Source organism: Fukomys damarensis, unplaced genomic scaffold (genome assembly GCF_012274545.1).
Source record: "Fukomys damarensis isolate Sample0158 unplaced genomic scaffold, DMR_v1.0_HiC HiC_scaffold_37, whole genome shotgun sequence".
Classification (NCBI taxonomy): Eukaryota; Metazoa; Chordata; class Mammalia; order Rodentia; family Bathyergidae; genus Fukomys; species Fukomys damarensis.
In genome coordinates this window covers 35,675,426-35,696,327 of record NW_022900949.1, presented here as the reverse complement: position 1 = coordinate 35,696,327, position 20,902 = coordinate 35,675,426, and the positions used below count along the sequence as shown (strand labels likewise).

At 46.0% G+C, this 20,902-nt stretch overlaps 1 protein-coding gene across 9 annotated transcripts in view; it reads left to right on the top strand.

Moving 5' to 3' along the window:
* The window catches only part of Wdfy3 (WD repeat and FYVE domain containing 3), a 258,900-nt gene extending 238,376 nt beyond the window's left edge, over positions 1–20,524 (top strand). For all 9 annotated transcript variants that reach the window (XM_010619456.3, XM_010619453.3, XM_010619457.3 and 6 more), the window contains 8 exons: positions 169–327; positions 1,743–1,922; positions 3,421–3,603; positions 4,599–4,695; positions 7,190–7,513; positions 8,042–8,153; positions 8,511–8,708; positions 17,245–20,524. In XM_010619456.3, coding sequence (XP_010617758.1) covers positions 169–327; positions 1,743–1,922; positions 3,421–3,603; positions 4,599–4,695; positions 7,190–7,513; positions 8,042–8,153; positions 8,511–8,708; positions 17,245–17,368 — 1,377 coding nt within the window. In that variant the 3' untranslated portion in view covers positions 17,369–20,524. The remainder of the gene's footprint in view (positions 1–168; positions 328–1,742; positions 1,923–3,420; positions 3,604–4,598; positions 4,696–7,189; positions 7,514–8,041; positions 8,154–8,510; positions 8,709–17,244) is intronic.
* Positions 20,525–20,902: the final 378 nt, after the last annotated feature.

Here is a 20,902-nt window from a genome sequence, read left to right as displayed (position 1 = left end):
TGGAACACAGTTGCTGTAGGAAGCTCTCCGGCTGTGTCTCAGCCAGGGTTCCGTGCAGATGAAGCAGCCCAGTGTGAGCCGGCCCTGGCTCCCCTGAGCGCTGCTCCTTGCGTTACGGAAGTCGGGGTGTGTGTGGCCTGCGAGTCTCACCTGTCTTCTGTCCCACAGGCGGTGACTGTGTACGAATGCTTGTCCGAGTGGGGCCAGATTCTCTGCGCTATCTGCCCCAACCCCAAGCTGGTCATCACGGGCGGCACGAGCACGGCGGTGTGTGTGTGGGAGATTGGCACCTCCAAGGAGAAGGCCAAGAGCCTGGCGCTGAAGCAGGTGCCCTGCGGGTGGGATCCGGGTGGGCGGTGGCTCCCGACCCGGTTCACTTGGGCGCCGCGCACAGCACCAAAGCATGCTGTTTGCTAGGAAGTCTCTTCCTCCAAAGAGCTGATCATATGCTGCTTCTAAAAATGATTCAAGCTGCTCCTTTTCTAAAATTCTGAAGCATATAATCTTTAGGTGATATGTTTTAATATATTTACTATAAATATTTCTGAGAAATTACATGTGCATGTAAACCAAAATTATATTTGCATTTGATCCGTACTGATTTCTTTCTAGCGGATTTCCATTCAGCTGGCCCACTGAGTCTTAGTTATTTCTCTTGCTCCACTTGTCATATCCTTCCGGATGTGCCAAACTCATGCATGTATTCAGTGGAGACCTTGCTGATTATGATCCTCTATTGTGTATGAATGTATTATTATATTTTTACTTCCAGCAGAAATCCTTTAATAATTAAGTTATCCTGTAATATTTATGACGGAATTTACTATAAGCTGATTTTTAAAGAAGGGGCATGCATTTAAGTGATTATGATACACATTTGAAAACCAGTGTACTAATATTATCATTTATGGAGCACCTGCTGTGTTCAGGGCACTATTTTGGGTGTCTCAAAAATATAGAGCTCTGGGGCTGGGTATTTAGCTCAGTGGTTCCGCCATCTGCCTTGCAAGCGCAAAGACCCGAGTTTGATCCCCCACCAAAAGACACACACAGAGGGAGAGCGAGAGAGCGAGAGAGAGAGAGAGAGAGAGAGAGAGAGAGAGAGAGAGCGTGAGAGAGAGCGTGAGAGAGCGTGCTCCAATCTCACAATTCTACAGCCACATTTTGCACCTAAGAAAACAGCCATGCCTGGTGGCACACACCTGTAATTTCAACACTTGGGAGGCTGAAACAAGAGGATTGTTCAAAGCCAACCTGAGCAATTTAATGAGACCCTGTCTCAAAATAAAATTTAAGAAGGCTGAGGTTGATTGCCTCACTCATGTGAGGGCCTAGAATCAGTCTCCAGTACCACCAAAAAAAAAAAAAACTTATACCTAGGAGAGGTCATAAGACAAGCCCAAAGCCACATTTGTGATAAAGCCAGAATTTAAATTCAGTTGTTGACTCCAGAACCAAATGCAAACAAAAAGCAGTGTGTCTTTGGTGTCTACAGAAGGAACTGAACCCCTTCAGTGCTTGCCAACAACCACCTGTCTAGGCAGAGCCTCCCTGGGTCAGACAGCAACATAGACATCCCAGGTCCTGAGCAGGCCTGTGGGATGAGGCCAAGGCAGCCGGGAGAGAGTAGGAGCGCTGTTCCCCCCTTCCCGGGACTGGCTCAGTCCCACGCACTCAGGGGACCCCCTCCCCACAGGGAGCCACTGTTGCAGTCAGCTGACTCGTGCTGTTCTCCTTGCTAGGCCTTGCTGGGCCACACAGACACTGTCACCTGCGCCACGGCTTCCTTAGCCTACCACATAATCGTCAGCGGGTCTCGAGACCGGACCTGCATCATCTGGGACTTGAACAAACTGTCCTTTCTGACCCAGCTCCGGGGCCACCGAGCGCCAGTTTCTGCTCTTTGTATCAATGAGTTAACGGTAAGTAGGAAGTCACCTACTTAGTTTATGTTTAGGAGATCAAGTTGCTCTAACCAAGGTAAATTTAAAAAACAATGACTCCTAGGTATTTTTCTGAGCTGATAGGCGCTCCTTCTGTGACTTGATTTTCTTTTCGTGATTTATGTGTTGTCTAAGAAGTAAATGGGTGTTAAAATTTGTAATTCAGCAGTTTTGTCTTAAAAATCCATTTACTGCTACATTTTAAAAAGAGAAAGGTTTTGTTATAATGAAACAGTGGTCTGTAGATGCTGTTTTTTAAAAAACAAGGACTTTATTAAGATGTTAGAACTTTGTTGAAGTTTTTACTGAGGTATATTCAAATTATCTGTTGCACGTATTTGGGTACTCGGACATGAGAAAAACTGTTAAAAGATCCCCAAGTTATGAAAACATCATCTCTTCTCAAAAATAAGTATTTCAGGGCCGGGGATTTAGCTCAGTGGTGCTGCCACCTGCCTGGTAAGTGCAAGGTCCTCAGTTCAATCCCCAGTACCAAAAAATAAATAAATAAGTAAAAGTATTTCACATACAAGTGAGTAAGGGAAGCTGGCACTGCCCTTTGAACTCTCTGCAGGCCAACCAAGCCCACTGAGGAGACCAGTGCAGAGAAGGGCTGTGAGGTAGAGCTTATACCGTTTATACAAAGGCCGTCCCGAGGGGCGCGCTGGCGGAGAGCAGCTTCGGGTCTTGACTGCGATGGTAGCAGGTGACCGAGGCTGCTGGCCCCCACCTTTCATGCTCTCAGGCAGGGCTGTGGCTGCTAACCCAGGAGGTCACATGGAAGTGTCCGCCCCGTGACAGGCACACCCTGCCTTTAGCAGTGGAGCGTCGTCTTCTCACAGGGTTGAGGAGACTCCAGCCTGGTAGAACCTTGTGTGGCACTCATGAAAACACGAGTTATTAGCCTAGGGAATCTTGGAGGTTATTAGATGTGCTCTGGGTACCACATTTCTTCTTTTTCTCCCTCATTCTCCCCCTCCCATTGTGAATACAAATTTTAAAACAAGGTACTAGGGTGTTACCAAGATTTTGTCTTTTTATTTATTGAAGAGGGAGACACAACATATCTGGACTGAAAATTTATCTTCTGCAGTCTGTTCTTGGTGGTTGGACTTGTCCCCACCTCTGGATGGAGAGGACAGATCCTGCACAACCGGGAGGAGCAGGAGTAGCTGGTCACCTCCCCTGATGATGCAGTACTCTGTGTGGAGTGAGACTTGCTCTGCATGTGCTGGGGCCCAACCCTGCCTCTGCGCTCCACCTGTAGTCCCGCAGCCGTAGCAACCACCCAACTCTTAAGTGCCTTTGTTTTTTCTAAGTATTTTCTAAGTCACCAAACACTGAGTTCCAGTTAAGGTCAGAAATTAATCAGCCACTAGTGTGAGGGCTGAGAGCCAGGCCAAAGATTCCATTTACTCCTGAAATGAGCCCTTACTGGGCAGGGAACAAAGTAAGGGATGTTCCTTTCTCTTCCTAGGGGGACATCGTGTCGTGCGCTGGCACGTATATCCATGTGTGGAGCATTAATGGGAACCCCATCGTGAGCGTGAACACATTCACAGGTCGGAGCCAGCACATAATGTGCTGCTGTGTGTCCGAGATGAACGAGTGGGACACACAGAATGTCATCGTGACAGGACACTCGGACGGCGTGGTTCGGGTGAGAGACCCCAGAAAAAGCTCCACTGTTGTATTTGCTCTTCCAGTCACTAGAAACCCAGGAATCTTTGGGGGCAAGGACAACAGCACAGGCTGTGGTGTTGTTCAGCAAAAGTTTTGCTCTGATCTACCCAACTCTTGACCACCACCTTATAGGCACTGACCCCTGGATAGCTTGACACAGAGGTTACTTACACATGAGCCCCACGCCATGCTGAGTGCTCAGTGTGGACTGTGTGAGTCCTAGGTTTTTGGCCTGTCCAGGGGCTTCACGGGGACACAGGAAGCAGGGTGATGTCTTCCTTACTGAGATCAGAGTTGAAGACCGTACAGAGCCCTCATTCATTCCTGGGCGGGACCTGACCCAGTTTATATACTAGGCGTTGGGCCTCTACAGGAAAGAATCGACAGAGTATTGACCTCTGTAGTCTGCTCAAATATTTGAGTTTTTCTCTCTCAGGAGATTTTTCCTTGTACCTGTTCTCTTTAATTGTGTTCTTGGTCAAAGCTGAGAGCAGTCGCCCTCCCTGGTCCATTACATGCTCAGGGACAGTGAGGTTGCCAGCCCTCCTCTGCCGTCTCCTCTGCCAAGGGCTTTCTCAAGAGCAGTGTTCCAGTTACCAGTCCTACAAGCATCTATAAAAGCACCACAGCCTAATGCCTTGCATGTCCTGCTGACCGCATGCCTTCTGGGGATCTGCAGGGGGTGCATTTGTGCGTGCAAGATGCTGAGAGGCTCTTGTCAGAAACAGAAGCTCATTTGCTTATTTGAACCATGTGGAAGCTGACTTGACCACAGTCCTTTTTTCTCCACCCTGAAACAGCCACCAGGTGAGATGGCCACTGCCACAATGGCAAGATACAGGTGGATCTGCACGTACACAATCCTAAGAGTTCCACTTAACCCGGAGAGCGTCCTTTCATCCAGTCACATGTGGGTGGCTGCTTGGATCTGTTTCTTAACTATCTTTTATTTCCCTGCTTCCTTACATGTAGTTTTGGAGGATGGAATTTTTGCAAGTTCCTGAAACACCAGCTCCCGAGCCTGTTGAAGTGCTAGAAATGCAGGAAGAGTGTCCAGAAGCACAAATAGGTATTTAATACTGCTGAAAACTCACTCAGTCGATATTCTCTTTTCGTTTGGGGAGGTCAGTCAGGGTAAGTGTATACCAAACAACATAACCAGAGCTGGGGCTGGTCATGGCTCTCCGGAAGACAGTTGCTGCCTCATGTGCCGTCCCCTTGGGCAGATGTGCCAGGCTCCCTCCCATTACCAGACCACGCGTTGGCCGGGCAACTCATATTGACCTCCACAGCTCATCCCGCATACAGGCGTCTGGAGTGCCAAAGGTGTGGCCTCTGTTCTGCAGATCCAGAGCAGATCAGGAGGGCACAGTGCTGACAAGTCAGGCAGCTCCACACCCTAGCACACCTCTCCTGCCCTGCCTCTCTGGCCCGATGTGTGTGACAGGGTGGCATCACCTTGTAAACCATCTATACAAGGCAGAGTCCATCTTCAGGATCTCCACCCACACCTGCCTACGGAGGACTGTAATTCCAGTAGAAGCTCCATTCTCTATTATTTGGAAAGCACTGGGCATTTTTCCAGTGAAAATGGAAGCTAGATGATTTCCATACAAAATGATGAAAGCAGTGGCCTAGGTCTGGGCCGAGTTGGGCTTTCTTGTCATGTCCAGAACAGCTGCCCCCAGGGGCTTCCCAGAAAGTACCAGGCTTCCAGTGACCTTCGTATTATCTCTCTGTGATTGATTCTATACACTGAGAATTCAGCATGACTTGGACAATGCGAGGGGTTCCTAAGGAAAAGGTCTTACTACCGGAAAGACATAGATCACATCTCTCTGAAAGATCAAAGCACTCTCTTCCCATGCTGGAAAGTAGAAAAGATCTCACAGGCAGTCCATTTGGATCCTTTTATTACTTCTGTTTTGTTTTTTGTTTTTTCTGAGACAGGCTCTCACTATGTAGTTCAAGCTGGCTTTGAACTCACTATGTATGGAGCCCCAGCTGGCTTCAAACTCATGGTAATCCTCCTGCCTCAGCCTCCTGAGGGCTGGGATTATAGTCATGCACCGCCACACCCGGCTCCTTTTACTACTTTCAACACAGCAGATTTCTACATAGTCATTTGCATCCTCACCAGAGAGATATCTGGGTATTTTTGGGGACGTAGAAATTCTTTTCAGTTCAGCAGATGTCTGGGGATTACCTGCAAGCTGGCAGACACTGTATGAAGGGTCCAGTGAGAAGAGGCCACTTTCCCTTCCTCTGACAAAGTGTGCAGCAGTGTGAGATAGGTGAGTCAGTGATGTGGAAGGAGGTCAGATTCAGGTGAAGAGATGTATGCATCCTTTTCTTCTTCCACATTCGTGCTGTGTTCCGAGTTTGGCAGAGGGGAGAGCAGCCCTGGGTGGACCCTGGACAGTGTAGCAGCGGGAAAATCCAAGCATGGAGGCTTCAGGTGGGACTTGAGTGAAAAGAGACAAGCCAGAAGTTTCCTGGGAATCAAAGCCATTTCCAAGGCTACTGTTAGAGGAGCTGAGGGCACCTGATCATAAGCCACTGGGACCAAACACCATTCAGGTCATCTCCTGGACCCCTGCAGAGTAGAAGGCTGGCTAAGGATGTGTTTGACCTGCTAAGAAGAAATGTGTGTGCAGCAGCCTGGCACTTGTATGCTCACTTTTTTTTTTTTTTTTTTTGAGACATGGTCTCGCTAACTCCTACCTCAGCCTCCCAAGTGGAATCCTCCCAAGGGATTACAGTCATGCACCGCCACACCTGACTGCCCTGGGTATTGCTTTCTCTCCTTTTTCCCCGGCTGTACATATTTACTTCTCCTTTAGGACACTTTCTTGCAGGAGAGCAGAGAATTGGTGTGAGGAACTGCAAAATGACAGTGGAAAGAGGAAGAAAACCAAAATCCTAGATCAGAGCTTTCATCAGGAGTAATTTATTCATCTTTGTTCTCATTTAGAATGCGACAGGGAAGATACTGCACTTGGGCCTCTTCTCCCAAGCTTGTCTCTATGGTCTTGTAGAAAGAGTGGGTAGACATAATAGCTCAGGGCAAGGATTTCGAGTACCTGAAAGATATAAAACTGTTATAGGAGTCTTAAGACGGGGGAAATGCTTTTAGCAGAAGGGATTGAGTGAGATTTTTGAGAGATGGTTTTGAAGCTTTGCCTTGAAAGTCAGGCACCATCAGAACACAGACACTGGAAGACAGACCAAGGGCTTGGTAGGGCCAGCAGTGTGTACGGAACCAGCATGAGGAAGAGTGTGTATGTGAAGAGCACCTGAGGCCCCACCAAGCAGGTCTGGGTAGGGACCCAAGCTAAGCCAAACACTTTGCCCAGAGTATTCTATGGACTCTTTGGAGCAGGCTACTCTGTATTTGCTGTCTTCAATCTTGCTAAAAGTTCTGGCTCTTTTTTTCCCTGTTAAACTTAGCTTCAGACATTAAGTCTGTCATGTCTTATAACTGACAGAAGAGGGGGATGAGACCAAGCTAGGTATGGCCATGATGTGTCTGTGTTTTCTGATTCTCCCAATGCTTCGTCCAGGGGAGGAAGCCCAAGATGAGGACAGCAGTGACTCTGACGCAGAGGAGCCAAGCATCTCCCAGGAGCCCAAGGAAATCCCCAGCCAGCCCAGCAGCACCAGCCACAGGCCCCGGGCGGCATCCTGCCGAGCCACAGCCACCTGGTGCACTGACAGCAGCTCTGATGACTCACGGCGATGGTCTGACCAGCTCAGTCTCGATGAGAAGGACGGCTTCATATTTGTGAACTATTCTGAGGGCCAGGCCAGAGCCCACCTGCAGGTTCCCCTCAACCATCCCCACCCCAGCCCCATGGAGGCGAGGAATTACAGCAGATTGAAACCTGGTAACTTGATGTCTGGTGTCTTTCATTGCCTTTAGGTGGGCTGAGAGCTGGTGGGCCCAAGCAGTGGGTCCAGCTCCCCTGGCCTCCGTCCTGTCCCTGATATGTGCCGTGACCTGTACCTCCATCAAAGGCCTCGCATGGCCCTTCCCATTTAGAGCAGATTGAGAGTCTGTCCTGTGAAGGTACTTTCTACATGCTTGACAGTGATTAAGGAAGAAACACCTCAGCCCAAAAAGTCCATTCACTCCCAAATGGTGAAATGTGGAAGCTTTTGAAAATAAGCAACTATCAGTTATTAAAAAACAACAAACATTAGGAACCAACTTTGCTTATAAGAGAGTTAGAACAAAGTCTTGGAACTCTTCCCTTGCAGATTTCCCCTTGTCTTGTTTCTCTTGGAATGTGATGTCCATCTAGAGGGCTCTCCCCGGAGCCGGAAGGGCTGCTCTAGCTGTGTGTCAGGGCACCCAGCTTGCGCTGCTCCATCCCTTCCTCTGTCTAGTGTGTCCTCTCTTCCTCTTGCCCCAGGGTACCGATGGGAGCGGCAGCTGGTGTTCAGGAGCAAGCTGACCATGCACACAGCCTTTGACCGCAAGGACAATGCACACCCAGCCGAGGTCACCGCTCTGGGTGTGTCCAAGTAAGTGCAGGACTTCGCAGCCCCCTTCCCCTCGGCAGCACTCATGCAGTCCAGAGCCACAGGCTCAGCCCAGTCCTTGGGGAAAACAGATTTTAAGTGGGTTATGCAGTGTAGCTTGAAGATTCTTTTAATCTGTAAAAGAAACATGCCCATATGTGGGTTTTAATTCTCAACTCAAAAAAAAAACAACTGTGTCCCGTGTGTTCTTCAAAGATTCAGCAGAATTTGATCCAGAGACCACTGAAACAAACGAAGAGTCCATGCTATCTTTGTCTCTGCTGGCATTGTGCGCAGGGGTTTCAGAGCACCCTCGCCATCCCCAGCCCCTGGCCCAGCTCCCACCCATGTCTCCAACAGGGATCACAGCAAGATCCTGGTTGGGGACAGTCAAGGCCGAGTCTTCAGCTGGTCAGTGAGTGACCAGCCGGGCCGCTCTGCAGCCGACCACTGGGTGAAGGACGAAGGCGGGGACAGCTGCTCGGGCTGCTCGGTGCGCTTCTCACTCACAGAACGGCGACACCACTGCAGGAACTGCGGCCAGCTTTTCTGCCAGAAGTAAGCCAGGCAGCCAGGGTGGGATCTCTGTGTTCCACGGACCCCGGGGCCTCTTCCTTCCTTCCCATTACTGCAACTGAGAAAAGTTTCTCCCCAAAAGGACGCGGACATTAGCGTCAGCCACGCCTGCAGTGCGAAACTTCCCTCCCACTTGTGGGGTATGGGTGTGAACACAGAACCCTCTTTTCAACCCTGCTCCTCACACCCTTCCTCCGCATGTCGATTGTCTTGTGAGCGTGCGTCAGCACTGTCGCCTTTACAGCATGGCTCTCTGTCCCAGCTGTACATTGCACGCTGCCTGTCCCCTTACTCCCTTCCCCTTGTCTAGTAATAGGCTCCCGTCTACTTTCATGCTTTCTTTTTAGACTGTACATACTAGAGAAAGCATGTAGTACTTGTCTGAGTGTTTTATTTACTTAACATGATGTTTTCCAATGCCATCCACCTTGGTGCCAATGATATAAGTTCATTCTTTATGGCTGAGTAATACTCCGTTGTATATTTCTTTATCCATTCATCTGTTGGTGAGCCACCAAGCCGGTTCCACATCCTGGCTGTTGTGAATTGTGCCATAGTGGACGAGGGTATGCAGGTATTCCCTGTGGGGTGCTGACTATTCCTTCCAGTGTGTACCAAGGAGTAGTAGAGCTGGATCAAACAGCTCTGTTCTTGGCATTTTGAGGAACCTCCATAATTAGTCCCATAGTGGCCACACTAATCTACATCCCACACACACACTCTTTAAGCTGTCTCTTCACTCTATTGGTTGTTTTTCTTACTGTGCAGAAACTTTTTAATACAATGTGGTCCCATTTGTTGATCCTTACTATTACTGCCTGTGCTGTTGTACCTCTGGCTTCGAATGTTTCCCTTGTATTTTCTTCTGGCAGTTTCAAACTTCCAGGTCTTACCCACAGCTCTTTGATCCATTTTGAATTGGTTTTGGGGCAGAGTAAAAGCTAAGGGTCTAGTTTTAATCTTCTATAGATGGCTGTCCAGTTTACCCAGCACCACTTTTAAAGAAGGCTGTCTCTTCTCCAATCTGTATTTCCGGCCTCTGTCCAGAATTGGATGGCTGTGTTTACATGAGTTTGTTTCTGCATCCTGTATTCTCTTCCATTGGTCTATGTGTCTTTTGTGCCAGTACATGCTGTTCTTGGTACTGTGGCTTTGAAGTATAATTTGAAATCCAGCCTTGATCTTTCTGATTAGGATTACTTTGTCTATTCTGGGCCTTTGTCTTTTCTTTTCTTTTCTTTGTACATGTTTGCTGTACAAAATGAAAACATTCATTGTGGACAGCTGGTACATGTACATAACACATCTCAATTTTTTCCATCTCTTCTCTCTCCCTCCCCACTCCCAACATCTCTTGGTCCATTTCCCATTTGCTAAAGATCTATCTTCCTGTATTTTCTTAACAAATTTTGGGATAGGGGCCTCAAGTTCTGTAAAGAGCATTGTGGAACTCTAATGGGGACTGCATTGAGCCTATAGCTCACTTTTGGTAACATGGCCTTTCTAGCAGTGTTGATTCTGCTCTCTGGGAATGGGAGGTCATCCCATCTGCTAGTGTTTTCTGCTTAAGCTATTTGAGTGAAACTGTTTTCCTGATTTCTTTTTCTACTCGTTCATTATAGATGTATAGAAAAGCTACTGATTTTCTTATGTCAACTTTGTAACCTGCATAAACTGACTCTTAAGCTTGACTAGATATTGCCGCATCACTCTCCGCCAGTGCTGTGGGTTTCCACTGCCTCCGGAGGATATGAGTTTACAGAATTCTTAGCTGTGCACAGTGGAAGAGGCCTTTTCCCTGCTGCCATCTGACAGCTGAGGAAGTGTGTTGTCTTCCACCATGCCGCGCCGTTGAGAAGCACCCTCTCCTGTGCCTGCTGACACTGGGGTTTCTCCTGGGCTTGCCTAGTTTCCCTTTAAAGTTTGCCTTTTTTCCTCCTCTTTTCCTTGAGTTCTTTCTGTATTGTGGGCTGTGGTCCTCATATGTAACCTCCACTGCCTTTGCCAGTCTGTGGCTTGTGTTTTGTCTTCATGACTTTTTTCTGGGGCGTGTGTGTCTTCAGATTTCTCTGCCCTAAGACCATAGCAATTTTCTCTTTTAAAAGACTTTTCACGTGTAGGGTTTAATCCGTGTGGAATATGTCTCAGGTGCACCGTGGAGCAGGGCTCCAGCCCTGCCCTGTCTGGAAGGCCAGCTGTGCTGGCACCTCAGACCTGGACCTTGCTGCACACTGGCAGGTTGGTGCGTGCAGCCTCTGCGCGTGGTCACAGCAGCTGAGATGCTGTGGGAGTGCACGGGAGGGCTCGTGTTACATCAAGGCCACACCATTTCCAGACCATGTAGTCATCTCTGGAGGCAGTGGCTGAGGTTCCATAGGCAGTGTTGGCTTCCGCTGACCTTGACCACGTGGAGCTGGGCTTCTTTCTTGTGGCCTGGGAGAGTCGCTGAGCCCCAGGCTGGCTTCTGCATCTCTGAACCATGGGTGCTGCTGCCTGTGCTCATGGAGACTTTGAGAGAATCCCTGAGATCCTGCCTGTGTGTGTTGTAAGGGGCCCAGGACAGAGCCAGACAGGGTCAGTGAAGGTGGTAGAATTATTAACTTTTTTCTTAAAACCGCTTATCCTGGGCAGTCTGATGAAAGATGAGGTAGCCAGAATATCGCTGCCGCAGACCCAGCCACCTAGTACTGGCTGGGCCAGAACCTCACGTCCATGCTGATGATCATCTGCTCTTGGTAGTGTTGAATTTTCAAATTAGGTGATTCCTTAAATGACCATTGCTATCAGCTGCTGGGCAGTGGCTGTCTTCCAAACCCTGGCCCACCAGGGACCGTTAGTAACTGAGTAGAGTGGGAGGCACAGTGCTGCCCAAGACCCCGCAGCCTTCAGTGCTCCTGGGTCTCCACAGTGCGCTGTGCTTTGTTCTCTGTGTACTTCACCTAATGCAGTGAATTACAGATGTGCATTTCAGTCCCGTGAACAAATGCCACATCCAGCAGCCTACCCTGCTGTGTACCAGGGATTGGAACTCAGAATACATCTCACAGAGATCTAAGTGTAGCTGACCTCAGGCGTTTCCACCTAGGTAAACAGAAAGCACCCAAACAGACAAGAAAGACCAAGCTACTTGTATTTAAGAAAAGATTGATGTTCTGGGGTATAGCTTGGTAGTAAGAACGCTTGCATAACATGCACCCAGCCTAGGTTCCTTTGTTCAGTCCCAAGCACCTCATAAAAAGAAAAAGGAAAAAGGAGTAATTGAGTAGGTCAATCATAATATTCTAGAAGGATAAAGGGACTCTTTAGCAATGAATGTCCTAAGAAATGGGCAGCAAGCAGACAGCAAGATGGCTGAGACGCTGGCCCTCAGCTGCCCCTCACCAGAATGGTATGCAGTGCACAGTGAGGGGAGCAGCTATCTGGAGAACACAGGAACAGACAGCAAAACAGAACCTCATGGGATCCAGAGGCCTGGCCCAGCAACACAGCAAGAGAAATAGAGCAACCCAGCCCACACCAGAGCCAGCAGCATCTTCCTCTCACAGCGAAGTGAGCAGGGTCCCAGCAGCCCCTCTCCACACAACCCTGGGGGCTCTCTCTGCTGGAAGTTTCATGGTCAGTAAGAACCCAAAGTCTGCACAGTGCTGGGCATTGTAGAGGATCTGACTCCATCCCAGTGAACCCTGGCCGCTACAGCCAGGAGCCGTCCTGAACAGCTGTCCTGCTGTCTGAACTGGGCTCCTCTAGGGGCAGAAAGCCCCCCACCTCTGGAACTCCAGCCGCATCCCACGGTAGGCTCAGTGGGTTCCCTTCTACAGCCAAACGCAGCTCTATCTAGGGGGTCGGGGATCTGCTGAGACCAGGGACGTGGCGATGGGTGAGTCACTGTGCCACAGCTGACAGTGGCACCCAGAGAGTTCTCACCACTCAGTTCCAAGCATCACCATGGGTGCCGCTCACCGCCAAGGCAAAGAATGGCCTCTGACGCCAGTTCTCCCTGGCCGTGGGACTGCTGCGGTGACACGGACCATCACCAGTACTCTGCTGTCACCTCCGTGGGCACAGCCTGAGAAGGGCCAGCTGCACTCTGCTCTTGCTGCTGTGACCCATCAGCTGAGAGGAACGTGGTTCAGCTTCAGCCACAGTCTACACCTGCTCACTCCCTGGAAGGGCCTGAAGCTGCAATCATCGTGGTAAAAAGCCCCCAAGCTGTCACCCCACCTCCACATGGGCACCACTGGGGAGGCCCAAGGCCACACTCACATTAGCACCACTGAGGAACAACATGACTCTTGCTGCCACTGCACCTATATGGGTCCCCACCACGAGTCCCCCTGGTGCCTTCTCTTTTTACACGCTGCTGACAGGACTGGCTGTGTGAGCCACAGCGCTGTGACTCCTGTTTTGCCCTCTCCTCCAAAGCACCTGGGCTTTCACCAGTGTCTTGTCAGAGGATAGATGCACTAGACCAGTTACCACTGTCATAGCAGCCAATACCAGAGCCCTTTCAGTGATGAGCCACAGTCAGCAGAGCCTGGGGAAGTCCCTACTACCCAGTGATGGCCCTAGCACTGCCTCAGCTCTGTGACCCACAGAGACAGAGGGTCTAAACAATGTCAGGTAATAAATTTGATGTCTTCAGGAGAAAATTCCTTATTATAAGGCCATCCTGGAAAAGTGTGGAGAACTCAACATGGGGATGTTAGGAATAAAACAACACAACGTGACACCTAAAGGTTATAACTATCCAGTAACAGACTCCAGAGATGCTGAAACCCCTGGTGAAGAATTCAGAAGAACGATTCTTTAAAAGCTCCGTGAGGTTCAAGAGAAGATAAACAGGTAAAATTAGGAAGAAAATGTAGGATGTGCATGAGAAATTCAGCAGAGAGAGATTCGAAAAAGAACCAAATAAATGTTGGAAATGAGCTCAATAAGTCAAAAATTTACTTAAATGTCTCAAGAGATTGCATCAAGTGAAAGACAGAATATCAGAGCCTGAACATGGGTCCTTTCAAAATACCACACTCTATAGAGAAAACAATGAAAGAGAGTGAAGACTGCTTTCAAGATCTTTGGGACACTAGTAAACAAACATCTGCATCATTGATGCAGTATATTGGAAGAGGGAATAAAAGGTTATTCTATGATACAGTAGCAGAAAGCTTCCCTAATCTTGGAAAAGCTATGGACATACCAAATAAACATGACCAGAAAAGATCTCACTACAACTGTCAAATGTAAAAGACTAAATAAGAATTTTTAAATGTGCAAGAGAATATACCCAATCATATTTCAGGGTAAACCCTACAGGGAAAGAGGACATGGAATAATGTCTTGCAAGTCCTGAAAGAAAGCAACTGCCAGCCAGTATCAGTAGATTCAGTTAGCTCTCCTACGGAGATGAAGGAGTGATACAGGCCGTGCAAGAGAAGCAAAAACCAAGGCAATTCATGACTGCTGGACTGGCCTTTCAAAAAGATGCTTAAGGGAAGGAGTCCTGCATCTAGAAGTGAAAAAAGGTAGGTACTGTCACGGTAGCAGGTTACAGTACAAATCCCACTAAAAGAGTAGATACTCTAAAGTAGAAAAACTTACCAACTCAATAAACCACCAAACCACAAAAATAGTTGACTAAGAAAGGAACAAATGAAAAAAAAATTTAAATGATAGATATCAGTCCATACCTTTTGATAATAACTGAATATAAATGGTCTTGTCCAATTAAAAGATACAGGCTGACTGAACAGATTTTTTAAAATACAACCCACCAATGTGGCTCTTATTAAAATAAAGAAAAAAAATCATTTGTAAAGATAGGCTGAAAGTGCAAGGATCAAAAATTATATTCCAGGCAAGTGCAATCCTAAAAAACGTAAGTGCCTGCCTTTGTATGTGACAAAATAGACAAGCATAGTAAGAAAACACAAATGAACTCATTATACAATGATTAAGGGATAGATTCAGCAAGGAGATACAATCATTGCAAACCTATATGTATGTAATATCAGAACACCCAGTTTTATAAAACGAAACATTATCAGACCTCACGAGAAGGGTAGGCTCTCTTTATTGGAGTATTTCAGTACCCTGTACTCACTAGTATGATAAATCATACAGACAGAAATCAACAAAAAGACATCATAGTTAAATTACACTATAGGTCACATGGATTTGGCTGAACAAAACACTGTTTTGAATGAACAGTGGGGCACTGAGGAAGTTAAAAATGTTAAATTGATTAAAACTAATAAAAACTGAAACACAGTATAATCAGAACATGTGAGATAAAGTAAAAGCAGTCCTGAGGGAAGTGTATGGTAATGAATGTTTACATTCATTTTTAAAAAAAGATTTAAAAGAACCTAATTGTACATCTCAAGGTCTTAGAAATGCACGAACCATACCCAAAACTAGTAAAAGGGAAGAAATAAATGAAATGGAGTCTAAAAAAACAATACAAAGGCCAAAGAGTTTGTACTTTGAAAGGATAAACAAATTTGACAAACTTTGAGCTAAACTAACTGAAGGGAGAAAGAGGATCCAAATAAATGAAATTATATGTTTAAACAAAAAGGAGACATTGCAACTTAAAACAAAAATAGAGTCACAGGGAATTATTTTTGAAAAATTAGATACTAACACATCAGAAAATCTGAAGACATGGACACATTCTGAGATGTGTATGACTTACCAAAATTGAACCAAGAGGACGTAAAAACCTGATTATACCAATGACAGGTAATGAGATTGAATCAGTAATTTAAAAAAAAAAAAAATCTCCCAACAAAGAAAAGCCTAGGAACAGATAGATGATTTTACTGCTGAATTTTACCAAACTCATTCTCTGTATCCATCGTTGGTTCCCCTGTTACAAAAACCTGACAAGGACACAGCAAAGAGAAGAAATTATAAACTTCTACCCATGGTGAATACAGATGCAAAAATCCTCAACAAAATATGGTTCTGGCAAGTGAAATTCACAGCACGTCAAAAGGATCATACACCAAGATCGGGTTGATTTCAATCTGGGAGTGCAAGTTATGTAAATCAGTAAAAGCAACATATCACATAAGCAGAATGAATGGTAAAAATCACAGCTATCTCAGTAGATGCAGTGAAAACATTCCTTCAAGATAAAAATCCCTGAACGAATTATGGAAGAATCACATCCGAATGTAGTAAAGGCTACAAGAGCAGCTCATAGCCACGGAGAAAAAAGTGAAACATTTCCTCATAGATCAGAACAAGACGGGCATCCACTCCCACTGCTCTTACTCAATATAGTACTAGAACATTTAGCCAGAGCAGTTAGTCAAGAGAAAGAATGAAAAGATATACAATTAGGAAAAGTTGTCGTCACAGGATCCCTGTTTGCAGGTAATATGAGTCTATACGTAGAAAAACCTAGAGACTACACCAAAAATCTATCAGAACTGATCAGTGATTTCAGTAAAGTACCAGGATACAATATAACATACACAGACCAGTAGCTTTCTGTACACCGATAATGAACTTGCCAAGGAGGAGCTCTTGAGAGTGATTTCATTCATAAAAAGACCACAGCAACAGATAAAACCTTGGAATAAACGTAACTCAGGAAATAAAATATGTCTAAGATGAAAATTGCAGCGCTGCTGAGTAGATACACAGGAAGTGGATCAGGACAGAAGAGATGCTGGCACAGCCGTGTGCTTTGTGGCATAACTCACACTTGCTAAGCCGTGGGGCCAGCTGAGGTGCCCTCAGCAAGTGAACGAAGAGAGAAAATATCCTCTGCAAATTCAACAGGGTATACTAGGCCATAAAGAAGAACGAAACACGGTCACGTGCAGCGGGATAAACCAGACAGACAAGGACCACATGCTTCCTCTCATTTGTAGAAACTAAAACAACTTTAGCCTAAAGTGGAGTAGGTGTTCCCAGGGGCTGGCAGGGTGCCTGGGGAGAGGTGTGTGCACATGGTCCATGTGTGCTGTCTGTTTGCGTGTGTCGTCATGGATCCGTGAACACATGAAGTACACATGTTAATAAGAAACAAGTATCATAAAAATATGTAAGTGAATTAAATGGTAGTATTCATCCCTGCACCTAAATAAAGCAATGGACAGTGAGTCTCTCGCTTCCAGGAAAGGCAGTTCGGTTCCCAGGGAAAATGCAGGCTGCCTCTGCCTGTGTGGGCAGAGGAGCTAGGCAGGCGGCCCACACGTAGCTGTCATACCTGGTGGCTTCATCAGGCAAGAAGCTCCAGAATCTGTTTTGTTTTTCTGATTCTCTTCAGTGAAAGAACTGGCCTCGCTGGTGCATGACTCCTCTCTAGGACGAATCCAATGACGCGGCATCCCTCTGGGTCCTTGGTCCTCCCCACAAACACGGGGCAGTTTGGCCTTTGGCACCTTGGCACTGGCTGGTCTTTGGCACCCCATCTTTGGTGTTGCAAGCTTTCCATTTGATTTTTAAATCATGGAGCTTGCACATGGAGAGAACGCTTAACCCACTGTTTTTTCCTTTCTGCCAGGTGTAGCCGGTTTCAGTCCGAAATCAAACGCTTGAAAATCTCATCCCCAGTGCGAGTTTGCCAGAACTGTTACTATAACCTGCAGCATGAGAGGGGTTTGGAGGATGGGCCTCGGAACTGCTGAGAACTGAACCAGCCAGTCAGAGACCAGGTCTGTAGACCCCTCCCTGACTCCCTGTCCCAGCTCGAAGGCACGGCGAACAGTCTCCGTGTACACATCTCTTCATACCATGTGTTTGAAGCGCTGAACTCAAAGGGATCATGGAGAAACGGGTGTAGAACACAGTAAGTGGCAGACACTCTCCAGCGAACAGCACAAGAAGGAGAGGTGGCTTGTAGGAGCGACGTTTTTAGTGTCCAATTCTCCCTGGTAACGGTGGCTGGCTCCAAGAGAAAGCCCTCACTTAATAACTGTCTTTTCCTGCATCTCATTTTTATAGAGCTGTCCATCCTTATTTGGAAAACCTACAAAAACAACAAAAAAAAGGCTTTAGAAAATGGTTGTAAATCTGATTTCTTTGCAAGTAACTGTGTATATTGTAAATAGGTATAAAGGCCTTTTTTTTTTCTAAATAAGGACCTAACTGCCTGTAACTTGAGACTGCAAACTAAACCACTAACTCAATGAACTCTGTGGTTTGTCTATCATCTCTCACTCACCAACTAATTATAAATATGTTTTTTTAAATCCTCAAGGACATTATCTGTGGTCTTTCTTTTTTTTCAAACCCAGCCCATGTGCCTGATGTCCTTTCTTATAAGTTGCCCACAGTGTCTCCATTCACACTAGGCTAGTAACCAAAATAACGTGGACCTTCTTTAGGAAAAAAGGGGAGAATTGAAGCTCAGCCAGACGGTAATCTGGAAATATCAGGGGAACTTGCACCTGGCTGTGCACGCCACCTCAGTGTTGTTCCTGTGTAGCACTGCCTTTTGAGATGCACCTGCAGCTGCCCGTGCTCAGAGTGGACCTTCGCAGTGTGGCAGAGAGGAGGTCACGTGACTGGTGGAGTTGGGGGGGCCAACAACCCTGTCCCCAAAATGGAAATATTCTTGCATGTAACCCCAAACTAGCTTCTCTTGCATAGAACATAATAAGTATGTGTCTTTGGTGATACTAATGTTCTACTATAGTTTATTTTCAAAAAAGGGTTAAAAAAAAAAGTGTACAGAATTAACCTGTAAACCTTGTTGTAAAACTGGATCATGTCAGAACTGCTTAAAATTAATCTTTACCATTTAATGCCATCTACCTGAAAAACAGTGGGATTTATACTGTATCAATGTCTATTTTTTTGTTTTTTGCTATGAATATAATTACAGTATTTTAATATTTAGTTATTTAATTTGTTCTAGTTGTATACAAAACACACAAATCCAGGGGGATTAAAGCTAGCAGGAGATAAGAGAATAGTTTACAGAAAAGGCTTTGGTGGTGGGATTTTTAAACATGTGTGTTATGTACATAAATATAAATATATATATATAAAATCAAATAAAGCAATTAATCTAGATTTTAACATTTTCAGATACTTAATGATAATATTATAAACAATCCTAAAAGCCCTGGTGATTTGCAAGGCGTAGATCATTAATGGCCCAAGGTAGGAAGAACAGGCGCTCATACCCTCACAGAGGCATCAAGGGACAGTGGCTTTGGCTTTCCCAACTTATCATCCTTAGGCCCTGGTGACAGGCACTCTTATGCACTAAAATGCACATATATGCACACGCATTCAAAAACAGGCATTTGGTACACTAGTGATCTTGTACCTGATGGGCTGAAACCAGCTTAAGAACAAATATGTTCTTCCTGATAACTAGGTCTCCAAGAGAAAATACAAAGGCTGCTTTAGTGCCTTATGCTTACTAAATTGAAACCTTTATTTACCTAGCCTCCACTCTATTCATGGGTACATAGCAAAACTGATTACAACACTTCCGTCTCCGAAAGTTTAAGTATACTACTTGTTAATAAAAGGGTAATTGGCATTAATACTATCACTTGAAGAAGAGCTGTGTCATTTTCCTTCCTGTCTCTCCTCACCCTCCCCATCCCCGTCTTCCTCCCGTCACCCTAAGTGATGCTGAGGGTCACCAGCGGTGGCAGAGCCTGTGCCCTCCCAGCGGCGGCCTGCCCTATCGGCCTCTGGATGCGTTGTAGCAGTGTTATTCTACACTTTGAAGAGGCGTCCTCCTGTGTCCGTGAACCATGTTTACCCTGTACCCATGGCAGAAGTGTGCTTTAGAGACTTAGTGTGTGGTTACTTACAGGTTACTCCTGCGTGTCATCTGAAGTTATATGGGTTGAACGCTTCCAAACTTTCCGACACAACTCCAGAACTAGAAGGTGGAAACCAAAATCCTCATGATAGTATTTCCTCTGGCAGCTGGTGCTGTGGGCAACCGCTTCGCTCAGTCGGGTTTCTTTTCCTTTTTCTCCTAATGCAGAAATCACAGTGTCACACATCCGAGTACACTCACGTGCACACGCTGATCACCTCTCTGGTGTCTTTTTGTGTTGTGTACATTTGTTCACCACCACACGGTCTCGCCACACACCCCGCCTCTCCTCGGAGACACCTCACAGGGCTCCTGCCTGAGCTCCTGGTCTGTCGTCCAGCCCCATCACCACGTACTCGTCCATGTGCTCTGACATGTGTGTGTCATGTGCAAGTGTAAGGTCATGCTTCCGAAGAAGAGAACAGCTGCTGTGGCAGCCGTCCGTCTGGGTAATAGCACTCTAGATAAGTTATTTTGCACTTTCTTATGTATAAAGTTGGTAGAAACTTATTTTTGCTTTGTATCATTTAAATACATTTTGTTTTGGTAAATGAACTGTATAAAATATTTATGCTGTTAAAACTGTTTCTAGAAAGTATTTTTAATTTCAGCAAGTTTGGTTACTTGTTGCATGACTATTAACACTGCTGACTTTTTGTGTCAGTGCAATGTATATTTTTTGTCCTGTTATTAACTTGTAAGCCCTAGTAATGGCCGATTATTTGTACAGCAACAGAAGTAAACTGAAGATACTGGCTAAGACTGGATTGATTGTGGACTTTTGTACTATATTTCAAAATCCAATATCTGTTTTGGTGGTGATGTAAAAGGCCTGACGAATTCCTATCTGGTGTGCAATCTGTGATATCTGAATGTTCATTGTATATCTGTCTCTGATGCAGAAAGGTATAGAGTAACACAATTACAATACATGATTAAATGCAATAGTCCAGGTACTTAAGTATTTTTTTTCATTTCAAATAAATACCTACTATTTACAAAAAAATTTAAGTTGGTTTAGTCCTTCAGAGAAGAAAACAAAAGTACAGTAATTCCGTAAAGTCTATATAGTATTTTCTCAGTTGTGAATACTTCGTCTCTGAAGATGGCAGACATGTTGGGTGTGAAAGTTTTAGTTCACACCCTTCTTTGGTCCATCCTTGAGACCCAGGCCTGTTGAACTTCTAAGTTCAGTGGATCCCCCAGGACTGGACACTGTGGGTGGGTGGCACTGGGGAGAAGCCAGACTAGATGTAACCCTCACATTTAACTGGGCCTATCCAAAAAAGACTTTTTGCGTGGTTTGGGCTCTTTTCCTTTGTCATTCATTCCCTGTCATATTGTGAAGTGAGCAGCAGTGTGCCCGGTGTGTGTG